At 45.2% G+C, this 15,901-nt stretch overlaps 1 protein-coding gene across 2 annotated transcripts in view; it reads left to right on the forward strand.

Annotated features, from left to right (window-relative positions):
- The window catches only part of Stk36 (serine/threonine kinase 36), a 30,573-nt gene extending 21,097 nt beyond the window's left edge, over positions 1-9,476 (forward strand). For both annotated transcript variants that reach the window (XM_021170172.2, XM_021170179.2), the window contains 11 exons: positions 221-325; positions 1,047-1,145; positions 1,237-1,325; positions 1,570-1,633; positions 1,794-1,904; positions 4,742-4,816; positions 5,860-6,031; positions 6,274-6,421; positions 6,639-6,786; positions 7,144-7,890; positions 8,864-9,476. In XM_021170172.2, coding sequence (XP_021025831.1) covers positions 221-325; positions 1,047-1,145; positions 1,237-1,325; positions 1,570-1,633; positions 1,794-1,904; positions 4,742-4,816; positions 5,860-6,031; positions 6,274-6,421; positions 6,639-6,786; positions 7,144-7,890; positions 8,864-9,010 — 1,905 coding nt within the window. In that variant the 3' untranslated portion in view covers positions 9,011-9,476. The remainder of the gene's footprint in view (positions 1-220; positions 326-1,046; positions 1,146-1,236; positions 1,326-1,569; positions 1,634-1,793; positions 1,905-4,741; positions 4,817-5,859; positions 6,032-6,273; positions 6,422-6,638; positions 6,787-7,143; positions 7,891-8,863) is intronic.
- The last annotated feature ends 6,425 nt before the right edge of the window (positions 9,477-15,901 follow it).

Here is a 15,901-nt window from a genome sequence, read left to right on the forward strand (position 1 = left end):
TCAGCAGTCACTGCCCAGGTGATAGGGCTGTGAAAACAAAACTAGGGAAGAGTCCGTTCTCCACTGGCCATGGAGACTGGGAATGATATGGGACTTGAGATTCCTAGCAAACCCAAAAGGGGCCAGCACAAGTCTGAGAGACCTGGCCAGCTGAAGAAACGTGAGGGACAGAAGTGGAATAAGGGAGACAGGATGGAGTTGACTATGTATGTCTCCATAGGTCTCTTGGCATTTGGCCAACCAGCTAACTGAGGACAGCAGCCAACTGAGGCCATCCCTCATCTCTGGTCTGCGACATCATGTCCTGTGTCTCCACCTTCTCAAGGTACTTCCTTCCTACAGCTTAGTAGCCCAATATCTCACATTTCTTTTAACTTCTGGGAAGGGAGGGGAGGCAGGAGATAGGGAAGGGAAGGAAGGAGAGAGAGAGAGGAAGAGTAGGAGAGGGAGGGAGGGAGAGAGAGAGAGGGAGAGAGAGAGAGATTGATTGATTGATTGATTGATTATCCATAGTGGACATGGTGATGTTTGCCTTTAATTTCCAGCACTCAGGAGGCAGAGGGAGGCTGATCTCTGTGGGTTTGAGGGCAGCCTGCCTGCAAGCCTGGTCTATACTATATAGTGAGTTCTGGGCCACCCAGAACTCAGAGGAGAAAGGTTTCATGGGAGGCATGGTTGAGAAGAGCAGGGCAGTCCACGTGATGCCATCCTGGCAACAGAGAGAGACAGAGAAAACCTATGGTGCCGTGGTGTCTGGTTTTCCCTTCCCCCTCTCATTGCATGCAGGCCCAGCCTGTGGAATGGTGCCACACACACCCAGGATGGGTTTCCCTGCTTAGGAAACACTCTGATGTGTGCTTTACGTATGCTCTTCTTACTCCAGACATATTGACAGTCAAAATTGTTTCAATCCCCATATGTGGACTCCAGCTCTACTGAGAGGCTTGCCTGCTTTTCAGCTGAGTCTTCTACCACAGTAGTCTTCCTAGCGCGGTAGGACCCCAGTGCGGTTCTATCCACTGACAGCATCCTTCCGGCCTCCCTAGGTTCTCTATGCCTGCTGCTATATTAGTGAGCGCCTGTGCCATATTCTGGGGCAAGAGCCCCTGGCCTTGGAGTCGCTGCTGATGTTAGTCCAGGGCAAGGTAAGCCAGGGCGATACCAACATGGTTGGGTGTCTCCTGGTGGTCCCATCTCACCCAGAGATTGTTCTGACACCTCAGGTTCCCTTTGCAGGTGAAAGTAGCAGACTGGGAAGAGTCCACTGAGGTGGCACTTTACCTCCTGTCCCTTCTTGTCTTTCGGCTCCAAGATCTGCCTTCAGGGTGAGTCATAAACTCAGATCTCTCGTTCTTGGCTGAAGTTTTCCTCCAACAAAGCTAACCCTGACATATAGGGCATGGCACCCTTTAGCCTTTCCTTAGAAGGGACTAGCATTTCTCTATGAAGAACAGGCCTGGAGTCTCATCACCTTTCGACCTTGGAGGTAGACATGCAGCGTGGGTGGAGCGTGCAGTACCAGGGAGAGGAAGGACCCATTGTCACCTCCCATGCATCTCTCTGTTCCAGGATGGAGAAGCTGGGCAGTGAGGTTGCTACTCTCTTTACCCACTCACACGTCGTCTCTCTTGTGGTGAGTTCTCAGCCTTCTCCCTTCTTAACACCCTTCATCTGACCCTCTTGGGGGCAGGCAGCCATTCTTCTATCCACAGCTGTCTCGGCAAGCATCTTCTACATGTCCCAAACACCATTTGGGTTCAGATGTCCCTCCTTTTCCTCCACCTTTCTCACAGAATGCAGCAGCCTGTCTCTTAGGACAGCTTGGTCAGCAAGGGGTGACCTTTGACCTCCAGCCCCGGGAATGGATTGCTGCAGCTGCACACGCCTTGTCTGCCCCTGCAGAGGTGAGGCACTGGGGAAGGCCCAGACGTGTTTCCTGAGGCCAGCACCACAGCAGCCCTCCTGGGGACAGACCATATCTGGGAATCCCGAAGGGAACTACAGAGTGGAAAAGGAGTCAAGAAGCCTTCCTTCCTGACCTCTGCCTCCCGACAGCGGGTGGTTCTAGGCCTGGGCTGGTCGGTGCTTCTTTTCTGATACAGAACTTCCAAAGATGGAGGCAGGGGAGGGGGACATAAAGGAAGCTGCCCGCCTGCTTTGGTCCCCTCCAGGAGCTCATGCTCTGTGAGTGACGTTCTTCCTGACACTTCGATCATGTGCCTCCTGCTGCAACGTCCTACTCTTCTCCACGACTAACACTGAATAGCGCGTTCTTCAGGAACATGGCCTGCTCTTTCTCTGTAACTAACATGTAGCAGTGTGTCCTTCAGGAACTCAGACTTCTGTTTTGCCTTCTTCTTTTCCCTTTCAGGCCCTTTGGACTTCTTTGTTTTGGTTTGGGTTGTGTTTTGGTTTTTGGTGTTTGAGGCAGGGTTTCTCTGTACAGCCCTGGCTGTCCTGGACCTTACTTTGTGGTCTACACTGGCCTTGAACTCACAGAGATCTTCCTGCCTCTGCCTCCGGAGTGCTGTGGTTGAAGGCATGTGCCCCCATTGCCTGACCCCTTTTGAACTCTTCCCTCACTCTGGAGAAAGGGTAGATTTCATATTTCTATAAATGTCATCCTTGTATATGTAGAATTCACTGTTCTTTATAACTTATACATCACGTCTCCCACAACACACTTGGAAGACTGGACACAGCAAATGCAGTAATAGTCACCTGCTTGTCCTTGATGAAGCTGGCCTTCAGAGGGGTTGTGTCACTAGCCAAAGCCCAACATTCGCCCAGGAGCTCCTCCTCCCCGCTACCCCCTTAGATGGCTCCCCGCGTCCAGTATTCTGCCTTAGGGTTGGCTCCATCTTGTCGCTCTGTGGCACCCTCTCTGACCACCTGGCTGTATTCCTGTGTTATCTCTCTCTAGCCTCTCGCCATCTCAAGGAGAGTTACCCTGTTATTTGTTCTCTTCACTGCCACCAGAGTGAGCTTTCTCAGGGGAAAATCGTGCCATCCATTCAATCGATGGTTCTTGAACACAGACCTGTATGTTGAGTGTTTTGCAGTATTCTAAGTTCTGAGAATAAAGCAGTGGATATGAGATGTTATAAAATATTGCTATTTTGGGCGCCATGGACCACCCCAGTCGGGTATGGGGGTCCCTGGAATGAGGGTCCTTGAAGCTAGGTGGTAAGGACTAAGTGGTGACAAACAGAAACAAACACAGAGGCAGGTTGAATCTGAGTGTATTTTGCAGCTCTCAAGCAGGGGATTTTATACATTAAAAAACCAAACATTACATCTCTTAGGAACTGTATCCAGTGAAACAGTCACAAATAACCAACAAAAACCATTTGGCACAGTGAAGCACAAAAATTATCCAAGCATTACAACTCTGAAACTATGTTTTCAGTGAATCACAAATAGAACAGGTAACATCATTATAAATCATCAAAATATAACAATTCTGAAAGGATGAATTCAGTGGGGCAGTTGTCCAAGGCTAGTGGCATATTTCCAGGAGCAGGTTAATATATCTTTAATGGTCAGTGTTCTTAACCACCGAGCTGACTCTCCAGCCCCATGGTCAATTATTATTTAACATCTAATGCTTTATTTTTTATAAATCTTCAATGCATAAATGTAAACTATTTTAATTCTTTCTAATTAAGGCTTTCTTTACCATATACCAAAACCCACCTCCAATGACACATGTGTAGCCATATGAAATTTTATTGTTGGGAAAGTTTTTATTCATTACCATAGTTTTGTAAATGATTTAAAAAGTAAAGTGTTGGTTTCCCTGGGGATAAGGTCATGTTAGTGACCCCATCTCTAGGGATGGTTTCTTACCCATTATTCTCGATTAAGATCTTGGCCTAGGCTACCAGGAACATGTAAATAAGAAAAGGAATAAGAGAAAACAAAACAGATAGATTGCCATGAGAATTATGGCTCAGTAATTTTTCTCCGGTGAAGAGTTCCACAACCAGTTCAAGGAGGCCTCCCCCTTTTGAGGTCAATTGCCTCAGTCTGTGGAACTTATCACACAGATCCAACTGGAGGTGGTGTAGCATTCAGGAACAGGAGTCATGCTGTGCGAGTCTTTATTGGCTTCCCGCTGCTTATAGGAAACACCTCAGACTCTGTAGACCACAGCAGTGTAGACTGGCACAGCCTATCTGATGCCAGGGGGCTTCAAAGCCTTTTCATTCACTTGTGGAATTTGCTATGGACTTTCATGCCCACCTGCTTCTCTCTGTGCTGTGCTCTGTATGTTTTAGGGTGTTCTGCTTTTCTACTGCCTCCTTCCCTTGTCTGACTTTAAATTTTTATCTACTTATTTTGAAGTGCTGGAGATTGAATTCAGGGCCTGGCACAACCTTGGTATATGTCCTACCATTGGGCTACAGTCCAGCCCCACCTTTAAAATGTTGAATATGTTTGTCTCTGTCTCTAAGAGATGCTGTTAAGCACATTCAACTGTGTAAACAACTTCTTGTTTAGTAAACATCTTCCTAAACTAGAATTGTTTTTGGACTCAAAAGCTTATCCTACTAGATTTCATGTCTTTAGGAACATGATGAAAGAATAGGCAAAACCCACGATTCCTGAATCCCAAACTTGTCCCATTCTGCCAGGCCAAGAAAGAGGTTTTTCTCCCCACCGAGGTGCTGGGAGCCTGGTCTGGGTGCCTACCTCATCCCTCTTGAGCATCTCTGTTCCTCTTGCCTCTCTCCAACAGGTCCGGCTGACTCCACCGTGTAGTTGTGGCTTCTATGATGGCCTCCTCATTCTTCTGCTTCAGCTCCTTATGCAGGTACAGGTGTGCGGCGAAACTGAGAAGAAGCAGAGAGGGGACTAGGTGGAGCTTGAAATCACTAGAATGTAGACATGAAGAAGCACTCATGCTTGCCTGTCCTCTCACACTGCTGTTAACTAGCTAGTTAACAGTTGTATTAGCCAGAAAAGGCCCCCTGCCCCCCAACAGAACCCGGAAGTAAGCCGCCCAGCTGCACCCCTGGGGAATCCAGCGGGAGAAAAGCAGTTTCTCTGGGGTTTGAAGCTTGTGAGCTTTTTCTTATTGTTATTTAGATGAAATTTTTTCTTCACCCAAAGGATCAACAAGTTCTAGGCCAGCCTTGGCCATATAGTAAATTTGAGGCTAGCTTGAGGTACATAATAAGCTCTTATTTCAATGGGGAAAAAGTGGTTTTTTGGTTTTTTTTGTGTGTTTTTAAAATAAGCCTTGAAACAACTTGGCCTTGACATGAGCAGATCTGAATAGGCTAATTTCTTAGTTTTCAATAGGCACACACATAGGTTAGAGGTCAGGTTAAGTTATAGCAAAGGATCATAAGCTGGGTATGGTAGTGGGCTTAAAATCGTAGGGTTTGGGAACCTGATGCAGGAGGATGGTAAGTTTGAGGGCAGCCTGAATACATAATGAGTATTATACAGAATACTTAATGAATTATTCTTTTCTTTGGTTGTTTGGTTTTAGTTTTTGTTTTGTTTTTGTTTTTGTTTTGTTTGTTTGTTTGTTTGTTTGATATAGGCTTTCTCTGTGTAGCCCTGTCTGTGCTGGAACTCACTCTGTAGACTCAGATCTGCCTGCCCAGCTACTCTGTAGACCAGGCTGGCCTTAGATCTGTCTGCCTAGATGGATGCTATTTTCTAAAAAGAAGGAAGAGAAAGAGGGAGAGAGGAAAGATAAAGGGGAAATTGGGAAAGGAAAGGAAGGAAAATATGGCAATATTAGGTAGGAAGATGAAAGGATGGTTTCTGTAACTCTGTGTCCAGGATAGAGATAACAAAAAGGTATTTGGACCCCTGCCTTCTGCACGTCCTCTTCTCTAACAGGGGAAGCCTGGCTTGATCAGGGATGTGGCTGGTTCAGAGGTATGGACCATTCTGTGGCACCGCTTTTCCATGGCTCTGAGGCTCCCCGAGGAGGTGTCTGCCCAGGAAGACGACCTGCTACTATCAAGTCCCTCCAGCCTAGAGCCAGACTGGACACTGATTTCACCCCAAGGTGGCTTTCTCTTACCATAGCTCTGTTTGCACAGCTTCCTTTTCAAAAGGGGGAAGCTTAGAACTGAGTTATCCTTCAGATAATTGCTTCTACTGTGTGCAGAGAGGGTGTCAGGGACTATAATGGAGCTGCTCACCAATGGGGGACCAAAAGAACCAGACAGGTTATGGGCACCTTGGATGATCAGGGGCACCTGGTACTCTTGCTTGCTTTACTAGCTCTGCATTCTCTGTTGTTTTCAGGCATGGCAGCCTTGCTGAGCCTGGCCATGGCCATCTTCACCCAGGAGTCCCAGTTATGCCTGAGCCACCTGTCCCAGCATGGCAGTGTCCTCATGCTGACCCTGAAGCACCTGCTTTCACCCAGCTTCTTGCACCACCTAAGCCAGGCGTGAGTCTGAACTAGAAAAACAGCAGCATCAGGCTCTAAGGGGAGGAGGAAGCGAGGGCAGGAGAGGAGAAGAAGGCTAGAGGTGGAGCAAGGACTAGGCTGGAACCTAAGAGTTGCTGAGATTGGGAAAGTGGAGCTGCGAGAGCAAATGTGAAGAGGAAGAGGCAGTGTCTTAGAGGCAGCGTCTTAGAGCGAGTCTGTTTTCCTCCCTCCCTAGGCCACAGGGGCCCGAGTTTCTCCCCGTTGTGGTGCTCTCTGTGTGCAAGCTGCTCTGCTTCCCTTTCGCCCTGGATGTGGATGCTGACCTCCTTGTAGGTGTCTTGGCTGACCTCAGGGCCTCGGAAGTGGCAGTCTGCCTGCTGCAGGTACATGGAGGAGTTCCCCCTGTTCACTGGCCTCTCATCTGGTTCTATTGGAACTCTGCTGAGAGGCCAGGTACTAGAGCACAGCTCCTTGGTCAGGAATTACCACCCTGGCACTCTTTAGTGTTAGACCTTGGATCTTTGGAGGCAGAAATTGTGCCTCTGCAGAGCCAGGTGTCAGTGTAGAAAGAATCTGCTCTTGGGCTCCAAGTGGGTTTCATGTTTTATGCTATGGGGGCAAGGCTCTGCTGCCTCGAAGATTTCTTTTCTTGGCTTGGCATTTCTTTCTGCCAGCTTTTGCTCTCCTTTGCCATTGCAGAATATACCTCTCCCTCTTGCCTGAATGCTCATTTCTTCCAGGTCTGCTGCCACCACCTTTCATTGTTACAAGCAGAGCTGCCCATTGGCCTCCTTACACGCCTGGCCCTCACAGATTCTGCCTCTCTCAAGCAGTTTGTGAACACAGTGGCCACCTCTTCTAGAGCCATCATCTCATTCCTCTCTGTTGTTCTCCTGAGTGACCAGCCCCTCATGATCTCTGACCTCCTGTCCCTCCTGACACACACAGCCCGGATTCTGTCCCCCAGCCACTTGTCCTTTATCCAAGAACTCCTGTCTGGCTCTGATGAATCCTATCGGCCATTGCGCAGCCTCCTAGGCCACTCAGAGAACACTGTGCGGGTCCGTGCATATGGGCTGCTGGGACATTTATTACAGCACAGCATGGCCCTACGTGGGGCACTACAGAGTCAGTCGGGACTGCTCAACCTTCTGCTGCTAGGGCTTGGAGACAAGGACCCTGCCGTGCGACGCAGTGCCAGCTTTGCTGTGGGCAATGCAGCCTACCAGGCTGGGCCTTTGGGACCTGCCTTGGCAGCTGCAGTGCCCAGTATGACCCAGCTGCTTGGAGATGCTCAGGATGGGATCCGGCGCAATGCTGCATCAGCTCTAGGCAATCTGGGACCTGAAGGATTGGGCAAGGAGCTATTAAAGTGCCAAGTACCCCAGCGGCTCCTAGAAATGGCATGTGGAGACCCTCAGCCAACTGTCAAAGAGGCTGCCCTCATTGCCCTTCGAAGCCTCCAACAGGAGCCCTGTATTCATCAGGTAAAGCCAGAGAGGACTTATGAGCCATGATGATCAAAGGCCCTGAAGTTCACAGCATTTCTCTAGTGTAGTTGTGAGGACCCAGGATACTTAGAAATGCAAAATACTCCCTATCTGGATGTAAGAAACTCAAAGACAGTGCTTTGGAGATGGGTTTCCTAATGCATCCTAGAGAAGGGCGGGGATCTGGAAGGCTCCAGTGGGCTAGGGCATGCCTGAGACCCATAACTTATCTCTTCCAGACACAAAACAGAAGGGAGATGGGGAGAGCCGGAAGATACTGAGGCCGCAATGCCGTAGCACAGAGCTCACCCTTTTAGCTTTACTGCCTAGGTTAAGCTATTATTCCCCTCTTTTTGCAGATGAGGAAACTGAAGCGGAACTAATTTAGTAACAAGTCAGAGTTACAGAGCTCCCAGGTGGAACAGGGCTTTGGAACTCCTGAGTCTGGGTCTAGAGCCTGTTCTCACTAAATACGATGCTGTTTTGCTTCTACTTAATGTTGAGTCTCTAAAAAAACCCCATGGGATTCACACATCTGAGCTATCACAGAGTAGAACTGGTCGGTGTGATATTGTTCAAACTGCAGGCATTTGACAGGCTGGTACTGAACTAAAAGACTTTCTGGCAGTCAATGTGAGGAAACAATGACATGGTGGGAAATGAAGGACCTACTGGGAAGCAGAGGGTCTGGCTTACTGTCTGATACTGCTGCTTTCTTTAACCCCTTCCTGGGGTCAGGTGAATACGTCGCCTGGTGTATTGTTCTTATGGCCAGAACCCAGAGAGAGTAGAAATAAGTACCTGGGTGTTGTTGAGTCATAGCTCCTGAGACTTCTTGTCTTGACCAGTCTATTCCAAATCTGTGAGAGGCCCGTTTCACTTTTCTCAGTTAAGGGTGAATCCCTGGCATGTGCCAACACCGCCATTTCTCACCCTCCGGTCATGTTCTGTCATGTGCTTTAACTTGCAGGTGCTGGTGTCGCTGGGTGCCAGTGAGAAGTTAGCCTTGCTCTCTTTGGGGAATCAGTTACTGCCGAACAGCAGCAGCCACAGGCCTGGCTCCGTCAGACACTGCAGGAAGCTCATCCACCTCCTGAGGCCAAGCCACAGCACATGACCCGCACTCCAGCCTTCACGGTCCTACTGTTGCCAAGATTTCCTTATTCTCCTACACAAGTACTAACTCAGCCAAGAGCTGATGAGACTGAGAAAGAGTGCTGAGCTGCCAACTCCCCTCCAAGTGAGAAACTAGAAGAGATTTTCTTATTAAAGCTTCCTTTCCCTAGATTTATGATGACTTGAATCAGTAAACGTCATCACTGTTGGTGCCAGAGGAAATCCCTTCCTGTCTACACGTAGGGAGGGATCTTTCCTCCAGTAATGGGCCCTTAACCCCAGGACCATGCCATCCACTCAGGCCTTAAGGGAAAAAACTACCTCTGCCTTACTGGATCTCCTGTAATCTGCCTGGCTACTTTTGCCTTAAGTACACTACTGGTCTCTATTTCAGCTCTGTCCCATGGGGATAAATGTCATTACCCCTATTGTTGAGGGGTTCCTCAGCCCTTAGCCTACTTTCCTTCCGTGTGTGTGTGTGTGTGTGTGTGTGTGTGATGTACACTTACATAGATATGTACATATATGTATGTATACACACACACACATATATATGTATATATATATACATAAATATGTATATATATGTATATATATAAAAATTATGTTTGTAAACCTTTAGTGAAAATTGTGCCTCATCCTACCTGAAGCTCCCAAGGTAAGGGGTTGGGATGCTCGGGGCCCTTTTCTAGCTTCTCTGACGCTGGGAGTCCTGTACCCTGTTCACACAAGATCCTGGTTTAGAGAATTGTTTATACCTTTCAAGGAAAGGCCAGTGGAGCTAAACATGACTGGGGCTAAACAGAGGTAAATCAAGGTGCTTGGAGATAATACAGTCACTTTAGTATTTAATGCAGTGTCAATGTATATGGAACCCTAGCTGCTTTGAAAATTTATGGAGACTGGCGTTTACCAGAAAAAAGTGTTTGACTGTCCCATTAGTTAGAATCTGCCTGAAAGGACGTTGGGCAGACACATAAGAATCTAACTGCATGCGTATTAGGAAGCTTGACTGAGATAAGCTTCCAGGTCCCCGATTTCTCCATCAGGTAAAAGGAGAGGCTCCTCTTGGTACGGCTCAGCGATCGGTGCTTGCTGCCTAGGTATGGGGTGCTCTGGGTTCGGTCCCCAGCTGATGGGAGGGGGAGAAAGGTGCTTTTCTGTCCTTCCTTAATTAAAGGTTTTAAGAAATGAAAGATGAGTGTGATTATCTGTATTTTATAAGGAGTTTTCTCATCTACTATATTTAGTTATATCTTAACAAGAGAAAGATTTCTTTAAAACCCTCCTTAATTTCCTGCTTTCTTTCTCTCTATATATATGTAATATAAAATAATGTATATTATATGTATACATATGTGTAATATATATATACATACATATATATAATTTTTGTTTGTTTGTTTGTTTGTTTTGAGACAGAGTTTCTCTGTGTAGCTTCCTAGAATGCACTCTGTAGACCAGGCTGACCTTGAACTCAAGAGATCTGTTTGCCTCTGCCTCCTGAGAGCTGGCATTAAAGATGTGCACCATCACCACCTGGCCCATATTTTATTTTAATTCAGCACTTGCACGTGGACATGAGCGCGAGCACACACACACACACACACACAACCTTCCTGTGTACCAGATACTGTTTGAAGCACTAGAGATAGAACTGTGCCTGACACAGAGTTTCCATTCTGACTGAAAAACCAGGAAACCTATTAAAATAAGTGAACTGAAGCTGAATGGAATGGCAGCTACGGAAGAGGCTGAGGCAGGAAGATAACATTATTAGGAGTCTAAGACCAGCCTTTTCGACATAGCAAGAGCCAATCTCACAGAATAAACTAAATAAACTGTGTAGAAAGGTGATTTTAAAAGTGCTCTGCAATAAAAAACAAAGAAAAGGGTTTAAAAAGCTGGAAGGTGCATTTGAGCTCACACTTGAAGTAGAGTGCACAGTGCAGTTACCCAGGTAGAGAGGACAATGTGTCAAAGGCCCTCATAGGGAAACAGAAGCATGCCTGTCATTTTGTGAGGAAGCCAGTTTCCATAAAGCAACGTTGGAAGACATGGCAATGTTTTCCTATGTTTGGGGACTGATGCATGTAACTAACTCCATCACTAGGTCGTCTGAAGCCGGAGTGTGAAAGCCAGCTTAGACTATACAGTAAGGCCCTGCCTCAGAAAGAAAAGAGCGTAGGAAAAGTGACGAGGGCAGGAAGGTGGTGATGGGGCAGATGCTGCAGGCCTTGTGTGCCTTGAGAGTGTTTCTCAATGCTGTTGGGATCGATGGGAAGGCTCAGAACAGAGAAACATACCATTTACCTTATGCTCTATAGAAAGGGGTGGGGCCTACTCAGGGCTGGGAAATGGCTGTTGTGTTCTTGCTTCACATTTAACAGCTGGGCATAATGGTATGCTGCTGTAATCTGAGCACTGTGCGGGTACAGACAGGCAGATCCTCTGGCTTTGCTAGGCTGCCAATCTAACCAAAAGAGGTCCAGGTTCAGTGAGACTCTATCTAAAATATAAGGTCAGGGGCAGCCCAGGTGATAGACAATGGTATCTTTTTATTTTTTTATTTTTTGAAACAAAGTCTTGTTATGTAGCCTTCCCTGGCTTGGAACTCACTATGAAGACTAGGTAAGCTTCCAACTCAAAGAAGTCTTCCTGCTTCTCTCTGCCTCCCAAGTGCCAGGATTAAATGCATGCAGCACCTCATACAACAGAATGGCATCTGAACTGGATCTATCGACAAAGTAGTCAGGTTTTACATAAAGTTTGAATATAAGGCAAACAATGTCTTGGCTGGTTGGACGTGGAAAGGTAACTAAAGATTAAGCAGAGAAGGATAACCTCAAGGTTCTGGCCTGAGTAATTGGAAGGATTAAACTTCCAGTTACGGAAAGAAGGAAGGTACCAGAGGAGTGGTGATGGGTGGGGAGAGTTCAGCTTTGGACACCTTAAGTCTTTTGGTTGGGAATTTTCAAAATAAGTCAAAGGAGGTAGCGGTGTGGGTGATGCAGTTCCATAACCCAACTCTAAGAGGGAAAGTCAGAAGAATAAGTTCAAAGCCTGATCAATACTGGGGGATGGTGCTCATGACATGTGGAGGACAGAGGGCAACTTCGGATATATCTATTGTCCTCTAATTTTTAGAAATGGTCTCAGTGAACCAAACCCTGTCCCCTCCCCCCTCCCTCACACACACACACACACACACACACACACACACACACACACTTGTGTACACACAATAATGGGTCAATGAATATCATCACTACTTGAATAGATACCAGCTCTCTTTTTTTTTTAGGTTTTTCAAGACAGAGTTTCTCTGTGCAGCCCTGGCTATCCTGGAACTCACTCTGTAGATCAGGTTGCTGAAATTCAGAGATTTGTCTGCCTCTGTCTCCCAAGTGCTGGGATTAAAGTAGTGTACCACCACTACCCAGCTCCATATTCTCTTTGTTGTTTGGCCATTTAAACAAACCACAGCCATTTATTCATAAGTATTTGGTATTAACAATAGGGCTGCTTGCTTTTGAACAAAATTACTGTACTAAATGACAAAACAAAAGCAGTTTAACATTAACTACTTCATCTCCCATTATTTACTGTTTGTTCAGATGGTGAGCTAAACAACATTGGCAGACTGTCTTACCAGACTCAATATTGGGGCCGAGGAGACAGCTTGGTATGAAAAGTACTTGCTGTGTAAGGGTCTGAGTTTTATTGCTAGAAACATGTAAACACAAGGCACTATGATGCATGAACATCTACACATATGTGTGCTCAGTATAAAGTAGTTTGATACAGTTTTTACCATTTTATTAAAGAAAATTGTTTAGTTAGCCAGCAGAATTTCCTACAATTAGACTTCTTGATAGGTATTAGAATGTTATTTATTCTCTTCCATTTATATATAATAATATATAGTATATAATTATGAGATATAATTAATATACATAATATATAATATATAAAATAGAATGAGGGTATATATCTGAATAATGTAGAATATATAATATAGAAAATAGAATATAATACATAAAATATACTATATAATAAATATATAATGTAATATATGTGGTGTGTAATACATATATATAACACATAATATATAAACGTATAATATATATAGCATGATATATATATATGATATATATGTGATCATGGTGTGACATGATTATATATGTAATATATATATAACACACATATATATGTATGTATGTATGTATATATATATATATTTTTTAAACTGGAACAGGATTCACATACATACACATATTCAATACCCCTCTCTCGTTGAGAGACAGGGTCTTCTATTACCTCAAACTCAATATACAGGCAGAGCTGGACTTGGACTCCTGATCTTCCTGCCAGGAACTACCTCCTGAGAACTGGGGTCATGGCTACTATCACACTTGTCCATATTTTCTTCCGTGCGTTTTGTGTGTGCACATGTGTGTAGCTACACTCACCCAGATGAGACTGTAAAGAGGCTGGATAGAGGTTCACATTGGGATATTTCCCTCAATTGTTCCTTCACCTTATTTTTTAGAATAGGGTCTCTCTCACTGTGCCTAGAGCTTTACATTTCTGCTAGAATGGCTGGCCAGCAAGCTCCTGAATCCACCTCTATCCATCTTGGGAGTGCTGGGATTGCAGACGTGCACTATCATATATGTGGGGTCCTAATGTTTGCACAGCAAACACTTTACCCACAGAGCCATAACCCCAGACCCTATATTTTCTTTTTTTCTCCATAAAAAGTCTCTCTCTAGGACTGGGGTTCACTAACTAGGCTAGGGTGGCTAGCCAGCAGGCCCCAAGAGCGTCCTATCTCAGCTTGTATTGCTGGTATTACAAGCACATGCCACTCCATACTGGCATTTTTGTAGGTGCTGGGAATTGAACTCAGGTCCTTCTTTAGTCTTGTACAGTAAACACTACTATCTTATCAACCTCCCATTTTTAAAATATAAAAATATATTGGTTGTTGAATCTTGGATATTGGCCACTTAATCTAGTTAAATGATGTTATTAGAAATATTTATCTTGGGCTGGCGAGATGACTCAGCAGGATAAGAGCACTGGCTGCTCTTCCGAAGGTCCTGAGTTCAAATCCCAGCAACCACATGGTGGCTCACAACCATGTGTAATGAGATCTGACGCTCTCTTCTGGGGTGTCTGAAGACAGCTACAGTATATTTAATATAATAATAAATCTTTTTCAAAAATTTACCTTTTAGCCAGCCGTGGTGGCACATGCCTTTAATCCCAGCACTCAGGAGGCAGAGACAGGTAGATTTCTGAATTTAAGGCCAGCCTGGTCTATAAAGTGTGTTCCAGGACAGCCAGGGCTAAACAGAGAAACCCTGTCTCGAAAAAACAAAAAACAAACAATCAAATTATCTTTTGAAAATTTCATTCTTCAGACTGACATGCCTGTGCTCAAATCAGAACTCACCTTTGTGTTTCTCTAAGACGTCTCTGAGTGGGCAAATTCCAGAGAGAGAGAGAGAGAGAGAGAGAGAGAGAGAGAGAGAGAGAGAGAGAGAGAAAGAGAGAGAGAGAGAATCTGTTTTAGCTTTGGCTGTCCTGGAACTCACTCTATAGAACAAGGTGACCTTGAACTCAGAGATCGAATCTACCACATAATGTCTGGTACCAGGCATCCAATCTATGGTTTCATGTATGCTAGGCAAATACTCTACCAAGTGAGTTATATGGCCAGCCCATAAATACAGTATTTTTATTATTTAAAAGAGTTTTTACGTTTAAATATATTTTGATCATATTCGTCCCCTCCCCCAAGTCCTTCCAGATCCTCTCCTCCATACTCACCTGACTTTAAGTTTGTTCTTTCATTCCTTCTCTCTCTCTCTCTCTCTCTCTCCCTCTCCCTCTCTCTCTCTCCCTCCCTCTCTCTCTCCCTCTCTCTCTTTATCTCTCTCTCTCCTTCCTTCCTTCCTTTTTCTTTCTTTCTTTCTTTCTTTCTTTCTTTCTTTCTTTCTTTCTTTCTTTCTTTCTTTCTTTCTTTCTTTCTTTTTTTCTGAGACAGGGCTTCTCTGTGTATCCCTGGCTGTCCTGGAACTCACTCTGTAGACCAGGCTGGCCTTGAACTCAGAAATCCACCTGCCTCTGCCTCTGCCTCCCCAGTGCTGGGATTAAGGGCATGTGCCACCACTAAGCTAAGTTCTTTCTTAAAAGAACACTAAGCTCTGCCACCTAGCTAAGTTCTTTCTTAAAAGAACAAACCAAAACCCTGATACAACAATATAATGCTCAAAACTCAGAAAACAATATACATCACCCACAAAAGCAAAACAACAACAAAACAAACACCAAACTGTAACCAAATAAAAGTGCATATAAAAAACAAACTGAGGAGCCCCTACTGTTCCCATCTGCTGCTGGAGGAAGCTTCTCCGATGAGGGTTGAACAAGGCACTGATCTAAAAGTATAGCAGAATGTCATTAGGAGTCTTTTTTTTTTTTTGGTTTTTCGAGACAGGGTTTCTCTGTGTAGCCCTGGCTCTGCCTCCCGAGTGCTGGGACTAAAGGCGTGTGCTACAACACCCGGTTTAGGAGTCATTTTTATCACCAATTTTTTTTTTTTTTAGATCAGTATTATTTTGGTTTTGCCCTACGTGCTTGGGAGATTTAGTCTCAGATTCTTCGTTGCCTAAAAGCAGTGTCAGGTATGAGTTCTGTCTAATTGAGTGGGCCTAAGTAAGTCAGGTCAGTTATTGGTTAGTTATTCCAATAAGCTTTGTGCCACCATTGCCCTATCATATCTTACAGGCAATACACCACTGTAGATAGAGCGTTTGTGCTGGCTTGGTGTTTATATTTCTCTTTTGACAGTATGCCGTGTACCTTCCTGTAACAAATATGT

Source organism: Mus caroli, chromosome 1 (genome assembly GCF_900094665.2).
Source record: "Mus caroli chromosome 1, CAROLI_EIJ_v1.1, whole genome shotgun sequence".
Classification (NCBI taxonomy): domain Eukaryota; kingdom Metazoa; phylum Chordata; class Mammalia; order Rodentia; family Muridae; genus Mus; species Mus caroli.